General features: G+C 43.3%; 1 protein-coding gene across 4 annotated transcripts in view; it reads right to left on the bottom strand.

Annotated features, from left to right (window-relative positions):
* The window catches only part of NRK (Nik related kinase), a 408,966-nt gene that overhangs the window by 253,553 nt on the left and 132,703 nt on the right, over positions 1 to 22,710 (bottom strand). For 3 of the 4 annotated variants that reach the window (XM_056540621.1, XM_056540622.1, XM_056540623.1), the window contains 2 exons: positions 15,386 to 15,511; positions 11,118 to 11,228 (listed from right to left, as the gene is read on the bottom strand). In XM_056540621.1, the coding sequence (XP_056396596.1) occupies positions 11,118 to 11,228; positions 15,386 to 15,511 (237 nt within the window). The remainder of the gene's footprint in view (positions 1 to 11,117; positions 11,229 to 15,385; positions 15,512 to 22,710) is intronic. The other variant, XM_056540624.1, reaches the window with a different exon arrangement.

The raw sequence follows: 22,710 nt of genomic DNA, 5'->3' as shown, positions 1-22,710 counted from the left end.
TCTTATCTCCCATCCCACCGCAGGGGATCCCTGCAATCTCTCCAGCAGCCCCCTAGTCATCTGCAGCATGGAGCTGAAGTTTGCTCCATGCTTGATGACTCATAATACAGGGGCGGGAGATTCATGACATCACAGCCCCGCCTGAACATGACATCACAGCCCACTCCTTAATGCAAGTCTATTGGAGGACGTGTGGTCGCCGTTATGCCCCCTCCCATAGACTTGCATTAAGGGGGCAGGGCATGATGTCATGAGGAGGCGGAGCCGTGACGTCATGGACTGAGTCTGGGAAAGCTGAATGACACACATAGTGACCAGCATCCAGCTTTACTAGGAACAGATAGAAAATGTACAGTATGTTTAAAAACTACTGTGCAGTGATTTGCAGACTGCCAGGCTGCTCCCAGACTCAGAAAAGATTAATTTTCCACAGTTAGGGAGAGAGACAGACACACCCCCTCCACAAGGCAAGAAGACAAAGCAAGTGAGCAAGATATAAATGCTATTTGTTTGGGATATATAGGTCCTAGACACATTGAGGGACATTTATCAAGGGATTTTAGCAGTTTTTTATTGCTTTACAGAAGTCGCACAAAAAGTTGCACATGCGCCTAAGCAATTTTTTGTGCGACTTTTGTGGGTAAGCAAAAAATACCAATCAGCCCTACCTAAGCAATTTTCAGTTTTCCCTTTGCACGTAAGCAAAAAAAAGTCGCAAACCCCTTTCAAAAAGTCGCAAGCGTAAGCCAGGTCAGACCTGGCTTATTAACTTGCTTTTGACAGCATTTTTAAAAAGTCGCAATTGTGACTTTTTGTGCAACTTTTTGCACAGCTCCACACCCTGTCACCCGCTCACAGCTACCACCCACCTGCAAGCTGTTGGGACTACAACTCCCAGCATGTCCTCACTGTAAGGGCATGCTGGGAGTTGTAGTCCTGCAATAGCTAGCGGGTGGGTGGTAGATGCAGGCGGGTGGCTGGGGAGCGGAGCTGGCCGACAGGATTATGAAATTACAGCACTGTAATTTCATATTTCCCGGGCAGACCTGTGATTGGTCCAGACCACCTGGCCAATCACAGCTGCCAGGGGAAAATATGAAATTACTGTGACGTAACCTCATTTTCCCCGCTGGGAAGCCAGGGAGCGGAGCACAAGCTGCTCGCTTCCCTGGCTTCTCTGTGACCCGCCCACGCCACACTACTACAACTCCCAGCATGCCCTTATAGTAAGGACATGCTTGGAGTTGTAGTGGTGCTTGTCACCCGCACATCTCCCGCCGGCTTCAAACGACTGCAACTCTCAGCATGTCCTTACTGTTAGGGCATACTGGGAGTTGTACAGTAGTTGTGCAGCAGGGGAAGGTAACAAGCTTGTTACTCTCCCCCATCGCACAACTACAACTCCCAGCATGCTCTTGCAGTAAGGACATGCTGGGTCTGTAGTCCTGCGGCAGGGGCAGGTGATAAGCCCCCTACAGAACTCTCTTCACCAAAGCAATGATGAGAAATATCTTGGTAAAAATGATATGTACATGATGATAAATGTACAATATTCTGCACTATGACAGGTACACTTTAATGGAAATAACCTAAAATGCCTTAGCTATACAGTGCACATAAGTGACAGAATTTATTACTAAAAAAAAAAAAAAAAAAAAAAAAAAAAAGAATTTTATGAATTCTTCATAGTTAAATAGTTACATAGTAAGTTCAGGTGAAAAAAGACACATGTCCATCAAGTCTATCATGATAAAGCAAATTTAAAAGCAATGCAAGAAGGTGGAGGGGCAAAGTGACTAAAATAGAAAATAACACCATGTGTTATGAACTAGAATTATGCATTAGAAAATACATAAAAGTACATGAAAAAATGCATGAAAGCATGAAATGCAAAGAGCATATCTCAAAAATTCATAATATGAGATTCATAATTTACAATAAATAAATATAATTCCATATCACATGGAGAAAAGTGCTGCAGTACATTTACCAATAATTTATTAAACATAAATAATAATGAATAATTAATATGAAGAATTCATCTAAACAAAGTGCAAAAGTGCAGTGTCGTATGTGCAAAGAATGCCCAAGAAAATACAGCAAGGGCTGCAAACCTATACCTGATGTGGTAACTGGCCAGGATCAACACACAAATTTGTGGTCAGGTAATAAATAAATTGTAATGTCCGTTTATTTGTTTTTGTATTTTTCTGTTTAGGTGTGTATTCACACACTAGTTTGTTCAGAGCAGTTTAATATTCTACCTGGATAGGGAATAGTTAATGCTCTGAACGAATGAGAACTCAGGTATTCTGGTGCTTGTTATTGAGTGCAATACTACTATGTCTGCTTGAGCATTTTCCTTGTATTTATCTTGTCATTTTATCTGGGTTTTTAGCCATGGTTATATAGCATGCTCCATGCATTTTAGTCTGTGTTACATTAGTTGCTTTTAGGTTTATGTTTATTCGTTCTGCTCCGTCTGTGTTTACACTGTGTCTGAGTCTAGCTTGTACCCTGTGCTCTGTATGTTATATTCTTGTTCGGTATTCTGGAGTCTATTAAGACTCCTCTGGTTCCAGTCTAGTGTTTCATGTATTATATTTCCGTTCCCTACTGGGTCAGCATTTTGTCCACACAGTGGAGTGTGTCCACTGGCCAGTAGCCTATTTGGCTTTATTATTAGTGGCTACTCCTATAGTGGAGTGGGGAGTCCAGTTTGTATGTTCTGTGTCTGAGTGTGAACAGTGTCCTATATTTATATCCTGTTTGGTTGATCTGATCTTTGTCCTTTGTACTTGAACCTGTTTGTGAACAGTGTTCTATGTTACCTGTTCTGTTTAGTGTTTTGGCTCTAAGTTCTTCTGTTTATCCCCTTTATCTCCTGGATTCGGGCTATATACTCATATCATGCCTAGTCTTGTTCATTTTATCATGTCTGCAGTTTATTTTATATCCGGTTTATGTACTGTTTAATTCACTATAATCTGCTCTGTTTGTGGGTTTATATTCTGCCCTGTTAGTATTTGTATTCTGTCTGGTATATCTGTTTGTCTAGTAGTTTTCTGTTTCTGTTCTGGTCTGTGACCAACTATGTCTATTATGTGTTTTTATGCCACTGCACTTTAGCGCAGGAAGGGACCAACGCCCAGTTGGCGATCCATCATTTAGGATGGATGGGCAAGTGGGCAGGGACAGATGTTTTAAGGTCAGTTTAGGGCTCACTCTCCCTGTCCCCCCAATCGATCATGGGGGGACATAAATACAATATAAATAAGTGCGGCTGACCCTTAAAGGGGTACTCTGGGAACTAAACTCATAGCCCATCTTTTCCCTCTCACCAACCTCTGTATTTGTCTAAATATCATTCATTAGCTATATAGAGCAGTTTTCATCTTTCAGCTGTCACTTACATGCAGGGAGTGAGAAAATACATAATTCTCAAATCCACCTTGTCTTGGTGTAAACCCCTTACTGAGACTAGCCCCAACCCTTCAGGACAACACTATGTGATGATTTCTGTCTGGTCTAGCGCTCTGGCTTCACAGTCACACCTTCCCTCCCCTCTCAGTCTCCTCAGCACACATTTCTATTTTCCTGTGTTGATCTAATCACTGACTGCTGCCATTCAGAGCATAGCATGATTTATTGCTGGAGGAAGGATAATCACAAAGAAGAGACCTTTACAGTGTGTGTGTGCAGTGTGAGCATGCACACAGATAGTGAAAGCAATTGGATGGCAGCCATTACGCAGAGCTGCACTGACTTCTGGGAGTTGTAGTCTGTGCTGCAAGCAAGAAAAAATAATATTTAGGAGACATCAGGGGCCTGCAAAAACCACATGGATAACAGGGGACACAGAACAGGTATTGTGGTGGCTTTGGGGCATTTTTATTTTTATTAACTTCCCCAAAGTACCCCTTTAACTGATATGCCTGGACAGAATAGACCACATACTCGTATAGACTGGCAATGATGCCACAGGAATGTATAGGGCATAAGATGTCTGATCGGGGGGGGGGTTTGGGGGTTCAGGGACAGCTGCTGGGACCCACCTCCATGGTCATGACATCACTCCATTCATTTTTATGGGAGAGGGCACGAAGGCTATGGTGGCTCATCACGCCCCTTCCTATAGATATGAATGGGGGGCGTGGCGTGACATCATGAGGCAAATAAACAAGGCAGCAAATCAAAATGATGTGATAATAATGGGGAATTTTAACTATCCTGATATAAACTGGGAGACTGAGACCTGTGAATCTCAAAGTAAACAGGTTTCTGACTATAGCTAAAACAATTATCTGTCCCAAATGGTGCAGGGCCCGACCAGAGGGGGCACCCTACTAGACTTAATATTAACCAACAGACCTGATAGAGTAACTAATGTGCAAGTAGAAGGACACCTAGGAAATAGTGATTATAATATAATACATTATAGCTTGTTCTTCAATAAGGGAATCTCTCGAGGGGCCACAAAAACAATGAACTTTAGGAAGGCAAAGTTTCATCAACTCAGAGAAGCCCTTAACAATATAAAATGGGATAATATCCTCAAAAACAAGAATACTGACAATAAATGGGAGACTTTTATATTATGGAAATAAAAGTGTCAGGAAGAAAAGAAAACCAGTGTGGATGAATTAAAATGTTAAGGGGACAATAAATGACAAAAATAATGTATTTAAACTACTAAAACAGGAAGGCAGTGAAGAAGAATTAAAAAAACTATAGGAGCAAAATGTAAAATATAAAAATAAAAAAAATAAAAGATAAAAGCTGCAAAAAATAGAGACAGCAAGACTCATTGCCAAAGAGAGTAAAACTAACCCCAAAATGTTCTTTAACTATATAAATAGCAAAAAAGTTTAAAAATGAAAGTGTAGGCCCTTTAAAAATTTATGAGGAAGAAATTATAGACGGGGATCAGGAAAAAGCAAATATATTAAACAAATTCTTCTCCACTGTATTCACCGAGGAAAATTAAATGCCAGGTGAAATACAGCAAGATAAGTACAGGTCACCTGTCTAACCCAGGAAGAAGTACAGTGCCGCCTACAAAAAATCTAAATAGACAAATCACCAGGTCCAGATGGCATTCACCCCATGTGTTCTAAAGGAATTAAGTAATGTAATAGACAGACCACTATTTTTAATATTTAACCCCTTAAGGACCAAGGGCGTACAGGTACGCCTTTGCTCCCTGGTACTTAAGGACCAAGGGCGTACCTGTACGCCCGTGGGAATTTCGGTCCCCGCCGCGCGCCGGGCGGGGATCGCGCCGGGGTGACTGCTGATATCTATCAGCAGGCACCCCGCGCAAATGCCCAGGGGGGTCATTAGACCCCCCCATGTCGGCGATCGGCGCAAATCGCAAGTGAATTCACACTTGCGATTTGCGCCGATTCCGGGTCATACGGGTCTATGGTGACCCGGTGACCCGGAATAGAAGGGGGATCGTGGGTGTCCTAGACACCCACGATCCCCCTGTAGCGATAGGAGTGAGGTGGCAGGGTTGCCACCCCTCCTATCTCTGCTATTGGTGGTCTAGACGCGACCACCAATAGCAGATCGGGGGCGGAGTGGTTTACTTTCGGTTTCCCCGTCCTGCCCTCCCACAATAGGCGGGGCAGAACGGGGAAACCGACAGGGAACGGCACCGAAGATCCACTTACCCATCGGCGATGGCAGCGGCGACGATCAGCGGCGGCAGCGGGCGACGATCGGCGGAAGAAGAGGACCGCGACGCAGCTCCCTGGATCCAACGGAAGCCGGTGAGTTACTTAGCAACATCTGGAGGGCTACAGTCTGAGACCACTATAGTGGTCTCTAAACTGTAACCCTCCAGATGTGGCAAAACTACAACTCCCAGCATGCCCAGAGAGCTGTTTAGGCTTGCTGGGAGTTGCAGTTTTGCAACAGCTGGAGGTCTACAGTCTGAGACCACTGCAAAGTGATCTCTATACTGTGCACCTCCAGATCTTGCAAAACTACAACTCCCAGCATGCCCAGACAGCAGTTTGCTGTCTGGGCATGCTGGGAGTTGTAGTTTTGCAACATCTGGAGGTCCACAGTTTGGAGACCACTATGCAGTGGTCTCTAAACTATAGCTCTACAGATGTTGCAAAACTGCAACTCCCAGCAAGCCTAAACAGCAAACAGCTGTCTCTGCATGCTGGGAGTTGTAGTTGCGATCCCTCCAGCTGTTGCCTAACTACATCTCCCAGCATGCCTTTCGGCGATCAGTACATGCTGGGAGTTGAAGTTTTGCAACAGCTGGAGGCACACTGGTTGGAAAATACTGAGTTAGGTAACAGAACCTAAGTGAAGGTTTTCCAACCAGTGTACCTCCAGCTGTTGCAAAAGTACAACTCCCAGCATGCACGGTCTGTCAGTACATGCTGGGAGTTGTAGTTTTGAAACAGCTGGAGGTTTGCCCCCCCCCCCCATGTGAACATACAGGGTACATTCACACTGGCGGGTTTACAGTAAGTTTTCTGCTTCAAGTTTGGGCTGTGGCAAATTTTTCACCGCAGCGCAAACTCCTAGCCGTAAATTCACTGTAAACGCCCGCCAGTGTGAATGTACCCTAAAAACACTACACTTACACATAATAAAGGGTAAAACACTACACATACACCCCCTTACACTGTCCCCCTAATAAAAACTAAAAAACATATTGTACGGCAGTGTTTCCAAAACAGAGCCTCCAGCTGTTGCAAAACAACAACTCCCAGCATTTCCGGACAGCCACTGACTGTCCAGGCATGCTGGGAGTTTAGCAACAGCTGGAGGCACCCTGTTTGGGAATCACTGGCGTAGAATACCCCTATGTCCACCCCTGTGCAATCCCTAATTCAGTCCTCAAATGCGCATGGCGCTCTCTCACTTTGGAGCCCTGTCGTATTTCAAGGAAACAGTTTAGTGCCACATATGGGGTATCTCCGTACTCGGGAGAAATTGCGTTACTAATTTTGGGGGCTTTTTTTCCTTTTACCCCTTATGAAAAAGAAAAGTTGGGGTCTACACCAGCCTGTTAGTGTAAAAAAAAATTTTTTTTTACACTAACATGCTGGTGTTGTCCTTTACTTTTTATTTTCACGGGAGGTAAAAGGAAAAAAAGACCACCAAAATTTGTAACGCAATTTCTCCTGAGTACGGAGATACCCCATATGTGGGCGTAAAATGCTCTGCGGACGCACAACAAGGCTCAGGAGTGAGAGCGCACCATGTACATTTGAGGCCTAAATTGGTGATTTGCACAGGGGTGGCTGATTTTACAGTGGTTCTGACATAAACACAAAACAATAAATACAGACATGTGACCCCATTTTGGAAACGACACCCCTCACGGAACGTAACAAGGGGTATAGTGAGCCTGAACACCCCACAAATTTTTTTTTCACTAAAATGCTGGTGTCACCCTAAATTTTTCATTTTCACAAGGGAAAATAAAAAAAAGCCCCCCAAAATTTGTAACCCAATTTCTTCTGAGTAAGAGCATACCCCATATGTGGATGTAAAGTGCTCTGCGGGTGCACTACAATGCTCAGAAGAGAAGGAGCGCCATTGGGATTTTGAAGAGAAAATTTGTCCGGAATTGAAGGCCACTTGTGTTTACAAAGCCCCCATGGTACCAGAACAATGGACCCCCCCATATGTGACCCCATTTTGGAAACTACACCCCTCATGTAATGTAATAAGGGGTGCAGTGAGCATTTACGCCCCACAGGTGTCTGACAGATTTTTGGAACAGTGATCCGTGAAAATGAAAAATGTAATTTTCCATTTGCACAGCCCACTGTCCCAAAGATCTGTCAAACGCCAGTGAGGTGTAAATGCTCACTGCACCACTTATTAAATTCTGTGAGGGGTGTAGTTTCCAAAATGGGGTCACATGTGGGGGGGGTCCACTGTTCTGGCACCATGGGGGGCTTTGTAAATGCACATGGCCCCTGACTACCATTCCAAACGAATTCTCTTTCCAAAAGCTCAATGGTGCTCCTCCTCTTCTGAGCATTGTAGTTCGCACGTAGTGCACTTCAGGTCCACTTATGGGGTACCTCCATACTCAGAAGAGATGGGGTTACAAATTTTGGGGGGTATTTTCTGCTATTAACCCTTGCAAAAATTTGAAATTTGGGGGGAAACACATATTTTAGTGAAAAAAATATATATATTTTTTTACATATGCAAAAGTCGTGAAACCCGTGTGGGGTATTAAGGCTCACTTTATTCCTTGTTACGTTCCTCAAGGGGTCTAGTTTCCAAAATGGTATGCCATGTGTTTTTTTTTTGCTGTTCTGGCACCATAGGGGCTTCCTAAATGCGACATGCCCCCTGAGCAAAATTTGCTCTCAAAAAGTCAAATATCACTCCTTCTCTTCGGAGCATTGTAGTTCGCCCGTAATGCACTTTATGACAACTTATGGGGTACCTCCATACTCAGAAGAGATGGGGTTACAAATTTTGGGGGGTATTTTCTGCTATTAACCCTTGCAAAAATGTGAAATTTGGGGGGAAACACACATTTTAGTGGAAAAAAAAAATATTTTTTTTACATATGCAAAAGTCGTGAAACACCTGTGGGGTATTTAGGCTCACTTTATTCCTTGTTACGTTCCCCAAGGGGTCTAGTTTCCAAAATGGTATGCCATGTGGGTTATTTTTGCTGTTCTGGCACCATAGGGGCTTCCTAAATGCAACATGCCCCCCAAAAACCATTTCTGAAAAACGTACTCTCCAAAATCCCCTTGTCGCTCCTTCGCTTCTGACCCTCTACTGCGCCCGCCGAACAATTTACATAGACATATGAGGTATGTGCTTACTCGAGAGAAATTGGGCTACAAAGATAAGTATACATTTTCTCCTTTTACGCCTTGTAAAAATTCAAAAATTGGGTTTACAAGAACATGTGAGTGTAAAAAATAAAGATTGTGAATTTTCTCCTTCACTTTGCTGCTATTCCTGTGAAACACCTAAAGGGTTAAAACACTTACTGATTGTCATTTTGAATACTTTGGGGGGTGTAGTTTTTATAATGGGGTCATTTGTGGGGTATTTCTAATGGGAAGACCCTTCAAATCCACTTCAAACCTGAACTGGTCTCTGAAAAAAAGCGAGGTTCAAAATTTTGTGAAAAATTGGAAAATTGCTGCTGAACTTTGAAGCCCTCTGGTGTCTTCCAAAAGTAAAAACACGTCAATTTTATGATGCAAACATAAAGTAGACATATTGGAAATGTGAATAAAATAAAAAAATATTTTGAATATCCATTTTCCTTACAAGCAGAGAGCTTCAAAGTTAGAAAAATGCTAAATTTTCAAATTTTTCATCAAATTTGGGGATTTTTCACCAAGAAAGGATGCAAGTTACCACAAAATTTTACCACTATGTTAAAGTAGAATATGTCACGAAAAAACAATCTCGGAATCAGATTGATAACTAAAAGCATTCCAGAGTTATTAATGTTTAAAGTGACAGTGGTCAGATGTGCAAAAAACGCTCTGGTCCTAAGGTGTAAAATGGCCTGGTCCTTAAGGGGTTAAGGACTCTATAGTGACAGGGAAGGTTCCCCAGGGCTGGCGCATAGCAAATGTGGTGGCAATATTTAAAAAGGGGTTAAAAAGGTCACCCCAGGAATTATAGACCTGTTAGTTTAACCTCCGTTGTATGTCAATTGTTTGAGGGTTTTCTAAAAGATGCTATTTTGGAGTATCTTGATAATAATAAATGTATGACTCCATATCAGCATGGGTTTATATGAGGGATCGGAAAAATCTGGGCTGGGATTATGTATCAAATGGGAGAACACTTGGGACGACTGACATGGGAAAGGACTCGGGAGTCTTAGGCTTGTTTCACACTAGCAAATTACTCCGTTTAGCAAGTTCCGTCGCTAGATCCGTCCTAAAATCAGCTGTCACCGGCAGTAACCAAATCCTATACATCCGTTAGAAAATCCCATTATAGTCTATGGGATGATTCTAATATCCGTTTTAATCCGTTATAGTCCGTTATTGATAACAGACGTTATTTTGTGACGGAAGATAGTACGGAAGAAAATAGTTTATGAACTATTTTCCTCCGTACTATCTTCCGTCACAATATAACGTCCGTTATCAATAGCGGACTATAACGGATTAAAACGGATATTAGAAAAATCCCATAGACTCTAATGAGATTTTCTAAAGGACGTATAGGATTTGGTTACTGCCGGTGACAGCTGATTTTAGGACAGAACTAGCGACGGAACTTGCTAAACGGAGTAATTTGCTAGTGTGAAACAAGCCTTAGTTAACATTAAATTTAGCTGTAATTACCAGTGTCAGGCAACTACTCTCAAGGCAACTAAAATCATGGGGTGCATCAATAGGGGCATAGATGCCCACGACAAGGAAATAATCCTACCACTGTACAAATCACTAGTCAGACGGGCAACCAAAGTAATATGGGGAATGGGAGGACCACAGTACCCAGAAGGTACCTTCGATCAAACATTTGGATAGGGGATATGATGTCTGGGGTGGAGTACCCCTTTAAGGTAAGACTTTTGGCTTTAAATGGGTAGTCTGTCTATTAACATTTATATTTATTAATTGTTCATTAGATGCAATAGAGGTTAATTGGTATGGGTCCACAAGAGAACCTGGTACCCTATACTCTCCAGGTGCACATCTGTAGCAAAGAGTTTGAATAGACTGGTGGTCAATCATGTGTTGATAAGAGACTTATGTATTCGACCCGGATACCCCAATAAAGGGGTTGCTCTTCTATTAATACAAATGCCCAAAGGATCAATGTCTATAATTGCGAGTGCATGATTTCAAGAACGGGGTCCCAAGAATGGAGAAATTGATGCCCATGCAGCTCTATTCATTGTCTAGGGCAGCTACAGGAGATAAAATAGTTGAGGAGTCAGACTTCCCATAATCGTACACTTATCCCCTATCCTCTGGAAAGGAAAAGATGTCAGAGGTGGGACATCCCTCTTAACTGCAAGCAAATGGAAAAAGGCTTAACGTTTGGTGTTATAAAAGGATAAAGCAATCATTATAGTGCAACGCTGTTATGATATGAACATTCAGTATGTAATTGGAAAACCTGTGTGAACCTACCCGCAGAACCTCTCTACAGATGTATGCAATCCAATCTTCCTTCAAGCAGTTACCTTTTGTCTTCTTGACCAAGTCAGTAACTGATCCTGCTCCACAGTATTCCATTACCAGCTGTAACAGAGGGACAACATTTCAGCATTAGTATGGGGTGTGTACATGTTTTGGTGGCATCAGATGATAGAAGATGCAGGCTATTCTCTTTTATAGATATCATTTTTACAAAGCATGGTATAAGACTTGGGCTTGTTCATGTTGCACACAGCAGATAAATACAGGTCAATATCTTAAAGGGGTACTCTGGAGGAAAACTTTTTTTTTTTTTTAATTAACCGGTGCCAGAATACTGCTGAATACTACAGCGGAAATTCTTTTCTTTTTGAAACACAGAGCTGTCTGCTTTCATCATGAGCACAGTGCTCTCTGCTGACATCTCTGTCCATTTTAGGAACTGTCCAGAGCAGCATATGTTTGCTATGGGGATTTTCTCCTACTCGGAACAGTTCCTGGACAGAGATGTCAGCAGAGAGCACTGTGCTCATGATGTCAGCAGACAACTCTGTGTTTCAAACGGAAAATAATTTCCACTGTAGTATTCAGCAGCTAATAAGTGCTGGAAGGATTAAGATTTTTTAATAGAAGTAATTTACAAATCTGTTTAACTTTCTGGCACCAGTTGATTTAAAAAAATAAATAAATAAATAAAGTTTTTCACTGGAGTACCCCTTTAAGGATGTATAAATGTGTTACCCAGCAATAGAAAAACAGAGCGAAATTATTTCAAAAACAGCACCACACCTATCCTCAGGTTGTGTGTGGTATTACAACTTGGCTTCATTCATTACAATGGAACTGAGCTGCAATACCACATACAACCTGCAGACAAATGAGATGCAGTTTTGTAAAGAAATCATCTGTTTTTCTGATGCTGGATTATCCCTATAACAAGCCTTCTAATCTTCTAAGAAGCACATGCCCTGAAACCACAGGTGGTGCTAGGCTTTCCTTCACTTGGAGCACAAATTCCATTTATAGCCCTTGTCTGCATCTGGTAGATTGGCAGGTTGGTGCCTCCTTATACTGGATCTGGGTACATCCCCCACTTACCCCCTAGCCTCCTATCCCGCTATCTATGGCTTAAATAATTATATGCACATAGAACATCTGCTAGGCTTTCTCAATAATTATCTGGCCCCATCACTATCATTGTTTTCTATAAATCTAGGTAGCCTGGGGCTGTTGTTATTTTTGCTTCATTTATTTAAGTTAAAAGCCTTTGAACACCTTTCAAAAGGTATTTTTTATTCCTGCCTGTGGTTATTAAGGTGCCAAAATACAACTTTCTCCTTAGGTTTTATTTAAAATAATTATTTCTTTTCTACAACCTTTGCAGCTTGTTGTGTGAGTGTCTACACTTGTACACATACTGTACGATTCTCCTCCGCAGATTGCCTTGTATTTGATCTCCTCTCTCTCTTCAGCCTCTTAAAGCTGTCCTTCAAGTATCCCCCACCCCAACCACTTGCCATGTAACTCCCTCTTCCACCCTGCTGCTATCTCGAACACTGAGAGAGCAGGAATTTCGATTTATCTTATATATCTCTGAGTAGCAACTAAATGATAAAGAAGACTGTGCAAAGTTGTCTAACACTTTTAAGATTTAATAAGGGACATTGTAGTAAAATGCATTTTGAACAGATATGATATTCATTATTGGTTGTTTTTGTTGTCCCTTTGGGACATTTTTATTTTTCATTAAGAATAAACTAATGGTCACAGTCACATGATCCTTCTTTCCACTGCAGAGAGGTTGAAAGGTCTCTTTGGGCATAGCCACAGTCAGGGCCGCCATCAGGGGGGTACAGCCAGTACTCCAGTAAGGGGCCCCATCTCCCAGGGGGGGCCGGGCCCCTGCTGCACCCCCGTGCAGCAGCCCCAGCACAGGATACTGCTGTTTCAGCAGCTCCTGCTTTCACTGGCAGCTGCAAAATACTTCCTGCCATCTGTCCTCTCCTCCCTGGATAAGACTCTTACAGACGACAGCAGCACAATGGAGCGATAACTGCCAAACATTGGGCTGTGTATGGGAGGCAGAGGACCTTTGGTGATGTCATTACCATGTGATCAGTCACATGGGTGGGAGGAGCCTGACTACTATGCAATGGAGGCCCAGGAAGAAGTTCCTGTATAGGAGAATGTGTATCATGTGAAGGTAACCTATAGTGCATACTCACACACAAATTACTATGTCTGTGTTTTCCAAACAGTGTGCCTCCAGCTGTTACAAAACTACAACTCCCAGTATGCCCAGAAAGCTAACAGCTGTCTGGGCATGCTGGGAGTTGTAGTTTTGCAACAGCTGGAGATACATTGTTTGGAAAACACTGCACTATATAATTCCCACACACTGCATTTAACACACCCACCACATTTATTGATTTAAGAATCAATAAATAAATGTCCAAACTATTACAATATAACGTTAATTATCCCACACGGTCAATGGCATAATTGTTAAACAATGCCAAAGTCCACAATTGCTAATTTTTAGTAATTTCATATACCATAAAAAAAATAAAAAATGAAAAGCAATCGAAAAGTCGCATCAAAACAAAAATGGTAGCAGTAAAAACTACAGATCAAAGCGCAAAAGATGAGCCCTCACACATCCCAGTATATGGAGAAATGCTAAAGTTATAGGGGTCAGAAGAGGATGATTTTAAGTATACTACTTTTTGTATAAACGGAAGCCCCCAAAAGTAGCAAATGGCGTTTTTTTTTACTGTGTATTTCATGGTAGCATGACTGATGCCATTACAAAGTAAAATTGGTGGCACAAAAAGCAACAAGCCTCATATAGGTCTGAAAGTGTAAAATGAAAAGTATTCTGGCTGTAATACACAAGTGGTATAAATCTCATGGTCGCAGCCGTCACAATCATGACTGAGCCCCCTGTGACCGGCAACCACTGCTGCCACAATATCTGGCTGATCTGCCGGCAACTGTAACTGTAAGGGCAAAACTCCAAAACAAAGTACCTACACAAAACAAAAAAAGGGTCCACATATCGCTAAAAGTTCATTTTGTTAACACCAACCAAATTAAAAACATGTATATGAGGCATCAGGAAAAAACCACAAGTAAGCACAGAGGCCACAACACACATGAAATTCAGAGATAATGGGGGAGATTTATCAAACCCTGTGCAGAGGGAAAGTGGAGCAGTTGCCCATAGCAACCAGATTGTTCCTTTTTTTTTTTTTTTTTTTAAAGGCTTCTGAAAAATTAAAGAAGCGATCTACAACTGCTCCACTTTCCCTCTGCACAGGATCTGATAATTCTTCCCCATTATCTCTGAATAAAGTGGCAGGGGGGGATCAGTCTGGGGGTATAAAGTGGCAGGGGGGATCGGGGGGGGGATGAAGTGGCAGGGGGGGAATAAAGTAGCAGGGGGATCAGAGAGGGGGATAAAGTGGCAGGGGGGATCAGAGGGGGGGATAAAGTGGCAGGGGGTGGGATCAGAGGGGGGGGGGAATAAAGTGGCAGGGGGGGATCAGAGAGTGGAAATAAAGTGGCATGGGGAGGATCAGGGGGGGTGGCAAATGATATAGCACAGTGGGGAGTGGTTGAAATGGCACAGGAGGTTGATCAAGGGGGAGAATGCATGGGGGTAGCAGCCGAATTTGCAATGCTGATACTGGTATCACGTTATATGTCGTAAGACATCCAACGCGATATGTGCAATTGGCGGTACCGTGAGGGGTGTCCAGGGGGCCCAGGCCTGAGCTGTGTAAGGGGCCCCAAAATTTCTGATGGCAGCCCTGGCCACAGTATAGTTTACCACTACATTTCTCATCTCCCCAACATATATACTTGAGGAAGGATGGAGTTAAAGGGGTACTCCACCCCTAGACATCCTATCCTCTAACCAAAGGATAGGGGATATGATGTCTGATCGGGGGGACGCTTGGACCACCGCAATCTCTGTGCAGCCCCTGGCGATTGTTTAGAATGCTGGGTGTTGGTGGTGGGGTCGTGATGTCATGACTTGATGCCACACCCCTCAATGCAAGTCTACAGCAGGGCGCAACCTCTCATAGACTTATATTGAGGGGGCGTGGCATGATGTTACAAGGGGCGTGTCCTTGACATCACAACCCCCCCCCCCCCCGCTCCAAGCTTTCGGAATAAAATGTTCCAGTGGAGTACTCTTTTAAGTTGACCACTGTAAGATGCTGTAAGAAATTGGCCATCCAAGCATTAATGCTTACCCAAAGCTGATCATCTTGACCCACTGGACTTTTCTTGACAAAAGCTCCATAGTACGTAGCAATGTTTCTGTGGTGGGAGTACTTTTTCAGCATGTTAATTTCAAGTTTAATTTCTTCCTCTTCTTCCTAAAATATACATCAAATATAAGATAAGGATGCAAAAAAAAAAAGTTTGCTAGACATCATTGACACTTAAAAGTGATTGTATGAGATTATTTCTCTCTCTTGGATATAAATTGCCTTTGTTTCAGGATAGCCTTGGTATTTCTCCTTTTTAAAAAAAATGTAGTGCATTTTATTTTTACGAGTGAACCACATGTGAACATTTCAACAGTGTCTCTGTACAATGTATGAAGAACAACTCTGTAGTGTGTCTATATGACCTCATCACATGGCTGCCTCATTCAGTAGATCAGGTGCTAAATTTTTTACAGAGACAGATCTATTACTGTAATTGCAACGTGACTTGTACGGAACTGTACTCTGCATAATGGAGTGGGTAAGGAGCTATCTACGGCCAACTAAGGAGGGATGTAAAAAGTGATTGAAAAAAAAAAAGTTCAAATTTTTAACCCAGTGATTTTTTTTTCCTTTTTGTACTTTTTTCTTTCTCGCCTTCTAATAGCCATGAAGCTTAAAATTTTCCTCATACAGACCCATATGAGGGCTTGTTTAATGCACCAATAATTTTTGTAATGACATCACTCATTTTGCCACAAAATCTGCAGTAAAAAAAAATTGTGGGGCAAAAAAAAAACCAGAAAAACATTTTGCAACTTATGGAGGCTTTCTTTCCTATGCAGAGCACTTTTTAGAAAAATTATCAGGTTATCTTTAATGTCAGTACAACGATACCCAATTTATTTCAGTTTTAGCTTTAAAAAAAAAAATCATAACTTCTTGTAAATTATCTTGAAAAGGAGTGTGCCTACAATTGTCCTCTTCAGACTCTATAACGCTCTTCTTTTTTTCCCCCCATATGCATGTCTGTATGAGGGATCACTTTTGCACTGTGATCTGTAGTTTTTTGTTGGTACCATTATTGCTTTGATGGAACCTTTTGATCATTTTCCTGATATATGAAGTAAGAAAAATTCCAGGCTTTGGTATTTTTTTTACATTAACACCACTGACCATATGGTCTTTTGATTGCGAACACTGAACAATTGTACAACACAAATAGAGAAACATGGCCGCACATCCACCATTTGTATTTTGATCTACTTGCTTCTCAGCATAATTTAAAAAACAGGTTGTTAGTATACATTTTGATCAAAAAAGTACTAGCCCACTCGCCACGTCAAGGCCACCTAGTCAGAGTGGGTCCCTAACCTAACACTGGCGTAATGCCGGGCAGCGACCACTGCTTCCTAGACACCATGCCCATAGGGGGAACGACCCAGTGGCCAGGCAGCCCCACTATTGCCCGACCAAGCCCCTGGCTTTGGGCTCCACCATCACACAGACAAAGCATCACAGAAACAATGGCCGCCACAGAGAACCACAACAGTGTGAACACTTACCATATGCTCCCTACCCGAGGGCTGGGAGAATGTAAGGAGGAAACCCATATGCAGTCTCCTGCTAATTAAAAATGCCTGGGCCGAATGGGTGGAGTGGAGTGCTAGCCATGGAAGAAGGGAGAGACTACAAATGTACAACACAAATAGAGAAACATAGCCGCACATCCACCATTTGTATTTTGATCCACTTGCTTCTGAGCATAATTAAAAAAACTAACAGGTTGTTAGTATAAATTTTGATCAAAAAGTACAAGCCCTCTCGCCACGTCAAGGCCACTTAGTCAGAGTAATGTATACTAACAACCTGTTAGTTTTTTAAATTATGCTGAGAAGCAAGTAGATCTAAATACATATGGTGGATGTGCGGCTGTGTTTCTCTATTTGTGTTGTACATTTGTAGTCTCTCCCTTCTTCCATGGCCAGCACTCCACCCATTCGGCCCAGGCGTTTTTTAATTAGCAGAAGACTGCATATGGGTTTCCTCCTTACATTCTCCCAGCCCTCTTGTAGGGAGCACATGGTAAGTGTTAACACTGGTGTGGTTCTCTGTGATGGCCATTGTTTCTGTGATGCTTTGTCTGTGGGGTGGTGCGGCCCAAAGCCAGGGGCTTGGTCGGGCAGCAGTGGGGCTGCCTGGCCACTGGATTCTTCTCCCTGTGGGCATGGTGTCTCGGAGGCAGTGGTTGTCTCCCGGCGCTACGCCAGTGTTAGGTTAGGGACCCACTCTGACTAGGTGGCCTTGACGTGGCGAGTGGGCTTGTACTTTTTGATCAAAAGAAAGAAGAGCGCTCTATAGCTTAAAACCGCCACTCCAGGGTCCAATTTAAAGTGGTAAAAAAAACCTTACCAAAGGCGGTTGTGTGAACTCACACACCACAATGGTCTGCGTGGATGAGAGAGTACATCTGGTCTGCAGCCTTCCCGACCTGGGCAATATTCAACAGGTGAGGACTTCCAAGGGTCGGTGGGGGGTATCGGCGCTGGCCAAGATCGGACACGTCTGGTGAGTAAAAGATTTTTTATTCAAATGCAACGAGTTTCTTCGGACTTGCCTGATGAAGCCGCCTAAGTGCGGTGAAATGCGTTGCTTTTACTCACCGGACGTGTCCGATCTTGGCCAGCGCCGATACCCCCCACCGCCCCTTGGAAGTCCTCACCTGTTGAACACTCTAGGACTTGACCTTACTGCAATTCATCATAAGCAGGAAGAGAGAGAGCAGAGGCTCCACCCAGGGCTTATATAGGGGAGACTCCTAGGGAGTCCCATTGGTCATTCATAGGTCACATGGTCACTGATACCTCACTGGATTACAATCACAAGACAACTGTTCTTAAAGACATAACACTTTACAAGTATAATACACTTAAAAATATATATACAAGTCAATATAGAAAGGGAACAGGTGCTGGGGGCCCAGGAGACACTGCAGGAGTCTGCTTGACAGGGCAGCTAGGGTACAGGGAGGACAACTCCTGTACCTGGCCACCACAGGTTAATAAAAAAGCACTTAAGTATAATATGGTTACTTGTGGGTAACAAAAATAAAATGTAAATAAATTAATCCTAGACAACCCCTTGAAAATAGCCATAAGAAATGCATTACAACCTTTAACGATTGTTTTAATCCCAGTGTACTGAAAAGGCACCGTCATTTCTAAGCAGAACAGAAAGGTCTAGTGCTGATTTTTAGAGATTAGCGAATTTACAGTAAATTCGATTCGTCATGAACTTCTCGGCTCGGCAGTTGATGACTTATCCTGCATAAATGAGTTCAGCTTTCAGGTGCTCCCGTGGGCTGGAAAAGGTGGATACAGTCCTAGGAGACTCTTTCCAATTTATGCAGGATAAGTCATCAATTGCCGAGCCGAGAAGTTCGTGACGAATCGAATTTACTGTAAGTTCGCTCATCTCTACTGATTTTCCTACATGTTCCATATTCCTATATATTGTATATATTGCCAATGCATTTCTGGAAAGAAGTACTGCACTGCACAAGTATTGTTAAAATTGTATCACAGTCCTTACATGTAAACACCCATCTTTTGATATTTTAGATAACCTTAGCATTATATATGCGTGAGTGTTACGCCGAGCGCTCCGGGTCCCCGCTCCTCCCCGGAGCGCTCGCAGCGTTCTCCTGTTCGCAGCGCCCCGGTCAGACCCGCTGACCGGGAGCGCTGCGATAATGTCCCTAGCCGGGATGCGATTCGTGATGCGGGACGCACCCGCTCGCGGTGCGCATCCCGACCCGCTTACCAGACTCGTTCCCCGTCTGTGCTGTCCCAGCGCGCGCAGTCCCGCTCCCTAGGGCGCGCGCACGCCCGCTCTCTGTGATTTAAAGGGCCAGTGCGCCACTGATTGGCGCATGGTTTTAATTAGTGTGTTCACCTGTGCACTTCCCTATATTACCTCACTTCCCCTTCACTTCCTTGCCGGATCTTGTTGCCATTGTGCCAGTGAAAGCGTTCCTTGTGTATCCCAAGCCAGTGTTCCAGACCTCTTGCCGTTGCCCCTGACTACGATCCTTGCTGCCTGCCCTGACCTTCTGCTTCGTCCGACCTTGCTCTTGCCTTATCCCTTGTACCGCGCCTATCTCAGCAGTCAGAGAGGCTGAGCCATTGCCGGTGGATACGACCTGGTTGCTACCGCCGCTGCAAGACCATCCCGCTTTGCGGCGGGCTCTGGTAAAAACCAGTAGCAACTTAGAAACGGTCCGCCGGCACGGTCCACGCGAATCCCTCTCTGACACAGAGGATCCACCTCCAGCCTGCCGAATCCTTACAGTGACCAAGAAATTGCCAATAAGATGGTAACCTTAAGATAGAAAGGCCACAGATCGGGAACTTCCTTACTTGATATACATGATATGGGCATTTTTGTTTTAGGAACAGAAATTGAGAATTGTGGCTACATGGTTCTGCTGGTCTTACTTCTGTACCTGTGACTCCTATTTATAAAAAAAAAATAGTGTCACTACTAAAAAGAGTAGGTTTTCTTCTGTAGTTTTGCAGTACACTTTAAAATCTGTAATTTTTCAGCATGTGAACTGGATTTTTACACAACAATTCTAAGATGTAAATGTATCTACAGTGGGGGGGAGGGAGTATTTAGTCAGCCACCAATTGTGCAAGTTCTCCCACTTAAAAAGATGAGGGAGGTATACCTCAACTATGAGAGACATAATGAGAAAAAATCACATTGTCTGATTTTTAAAGAATTTATTTGCAAATTATGGTGGAAAATAAGCATTTGGTCAATAACAAAAGTTCATCTCTATACTTTGATATATACCCTTTGTTGGTAATGACAGAGGTCAAACTTTTTCTGTTAGTCTTCACAAGGTTTTCACACACTGTTGCTGGTATTTTGGCCCATTCCTCCATGCAGATCTCCTCTAGAGCAGTGATGTTTTTGGGGCTGTCGCTGGGCAACACAGACTTTCAACTCCTTTCAAAGGCTTTCTATGGGGTTGAGATCTGGAGACTGGCTAGGCCACACCAGGGCCTTGAAATTCTTCTTATGAAGCCACTCCTTCCTTGCGCGGGAGATGTGTTTGGGATCATTGTCATACTGAAAGACCCAGCCACGTTTCATCTCCATCTTGTTGATGGAAGGAGATTTTCACTCAAAATCTCACAATACATGGCCCCATTCATTCTTTCCTTTACACGCGTCAGTTGTCCTGGTCCCTTTGCAGAAAAACAGCCCCAAAGCATGATTCCACCCCAATGCTTCACAGTATGTATGGTGTTCTTTGGATGCAACTCAGCATTCTTTCTCCTCCAAACACGACAAGTTGAGTTTTTACCAAAAAGTTCTCCTTTGGTTTCATCTGACCATTTGACATTCTCCCAATCCTCTTCTGGATCATCCAAATGCTCTCTAGCAAACTTCAGACTGCCGGAATGTACTGGCTTAAGCAGGGGGACACCTCTGGCACTGCAGGATTTGAGTCTCTGGTGGTGTAGTGTGTTACTGATGGTAGCCTTTGTTATTTTGGTCCCAGCTCTCTGCAGGTCATTCATTAGGTCCCCCTGTGTGGTTCTGGGATTTTTGCTCTCCATGATTGTGATCATTTTGACACCACAGGGGTGAGATCCTGCATGGAGCCCCAGATTGAGGGAGATTATCAGTGGTTTTGTATGTCTTCCATTTTCTAATAATTGCTTCCACAGTTTATTTCTTCACACCAAACTGCTTGCCTATTGCAGATTCAGTCTTCCCAGCCTGGTGCAGGTCCACAATTTTGTTTCTGGTGTCAGCAAGAACAGACCATATAGGGGCTGAATGACAGCCTGGAGTTGGCGGCAGCATGAGGAGACCATATGGCGGCTGAATAACACAGCATGGATGTGGCATAAGCATGAGACGAACATATGGTGGCAGAATGAGACAGCCCAGAGGTGGCATAAGCATGAGCAGAACATATGGTGGCAGAATGAGACAGCCTGGAGCTGGAAACAGCATGTGGAGAACATATGGTGGCAGTATGAGACAGCCTGGAGATGGCATTAGCAGCATCAGGAGTCCTGAAAGTGACCCAGTGGCAATACCAGTACCCGTGACGAAAGTGGGTGAAAAAAGGAGAACTTGGCATTAGATGTATGGCATCAGGTGGGTGGCAGGAGCAGAAGAGTAGCTGAGGCAGGTAGGCAGAAGAAAACAGTCTCTTTTGTAAAAGTGTTAGTGTGCACAAGTAAGTATTGAGGATATGCATTACGTAAAATGTAACTTTTAATAATATTTTAAGGATAAAATATGTGTATCCAAATTTTTTTTTAAATCAAACAAAAGGAAAGGTGTGCAAAAAACACCATGTGCCACCTACACCACCAAGTATTGATGTGATCCAAAGACCTCTAAAAGGTGTAAGGGAACAACGTATGGTTCATTGTAACCGGTGGGGGTAAAAACTTCCCCTGTAAGGCCCTACTCTCGCATTATTAATTCCCTTCTTGGCAAGTGTTTTTAGCCCTAAAAAAAAGGCAGCCCAACACAGGAACCTCTCCCTTTTTCCACCTACAAACACTGCCATTTCCCAGGGTTTTTAGGTTGAAATAGGTTGAGGTTCCTGTGTGGGGCCGCCCTTTTTAAGACAAGAAACACCTCGAAACAGTGTTTTTGCACACCTTTCCTTTTGTTTGATTAAAAAATAAATTGGGGTACAAATATTTTATTCTAAGAAAAGTTACATTTTAGCTAATGCATATCCTCAATACTTACTTGTGGTCTGATGCCGAGGAATGTTTGTAACTGGGGAGCAACACCTTAAATATGTTTTGCACTATCCATATTTGTGAAGTGCAGGTGTAGCACCATGGTCAATCTACTCTGATGGTGGGTGGAAATCCTGGCTGATCCATGCCTGATTCATCTTCACAAAGGTCAGTCTCTCCACAATTTTCGTGGACAGACAAGTTCTCCTTGGGGTTACTATGGCCCCCGCCGCACTAAACACCCGCTCTGATGGCACACTACTGGCTGGGCAGGACAGCTTTTCCAGGGCAAACTCTGCTAGTTGCAGTAACAAATCAAGTTTGGCTGCCCAGAATTCCAGTGGATCTTCAAGGTGTGTTTTCATGGTCATGTCAAGGTATGCCACCACCTGCTGGATCAGGTCCTGCTCCATGTCTACCTTCTGATGAGTTGCTTAACTATGCAGGTGAAGAAAGCTACTCATCAGCGACTGCAGACTAAGGCCGCTGCTGATTGAGCTATTACTGCTGTCAGACCTGCTGTCCTCACGATGGACAATGGCGCAGATAGGCATTGGCCAACTGACTACGTAGGATGTCTCTGTA

The sequence above is a fragment of the Hyla sarda genome, chromosome 9, assembly GCF_029499605.1.
Source record: "Hyla sarda isolate aHylSar1 chromosome 9, aHylSar1.hap1, whole genome shotgun sequence".
NCBI lineage: Eukaryota > Metazoa > Chordata > Amphibia > Anura > Hylidae > Hyla > Hyla sarda.
Note: the sequence above shows the minus strand (reverse complement) of the source record. Positions and strands in the feature narration are given on the sequence as shown.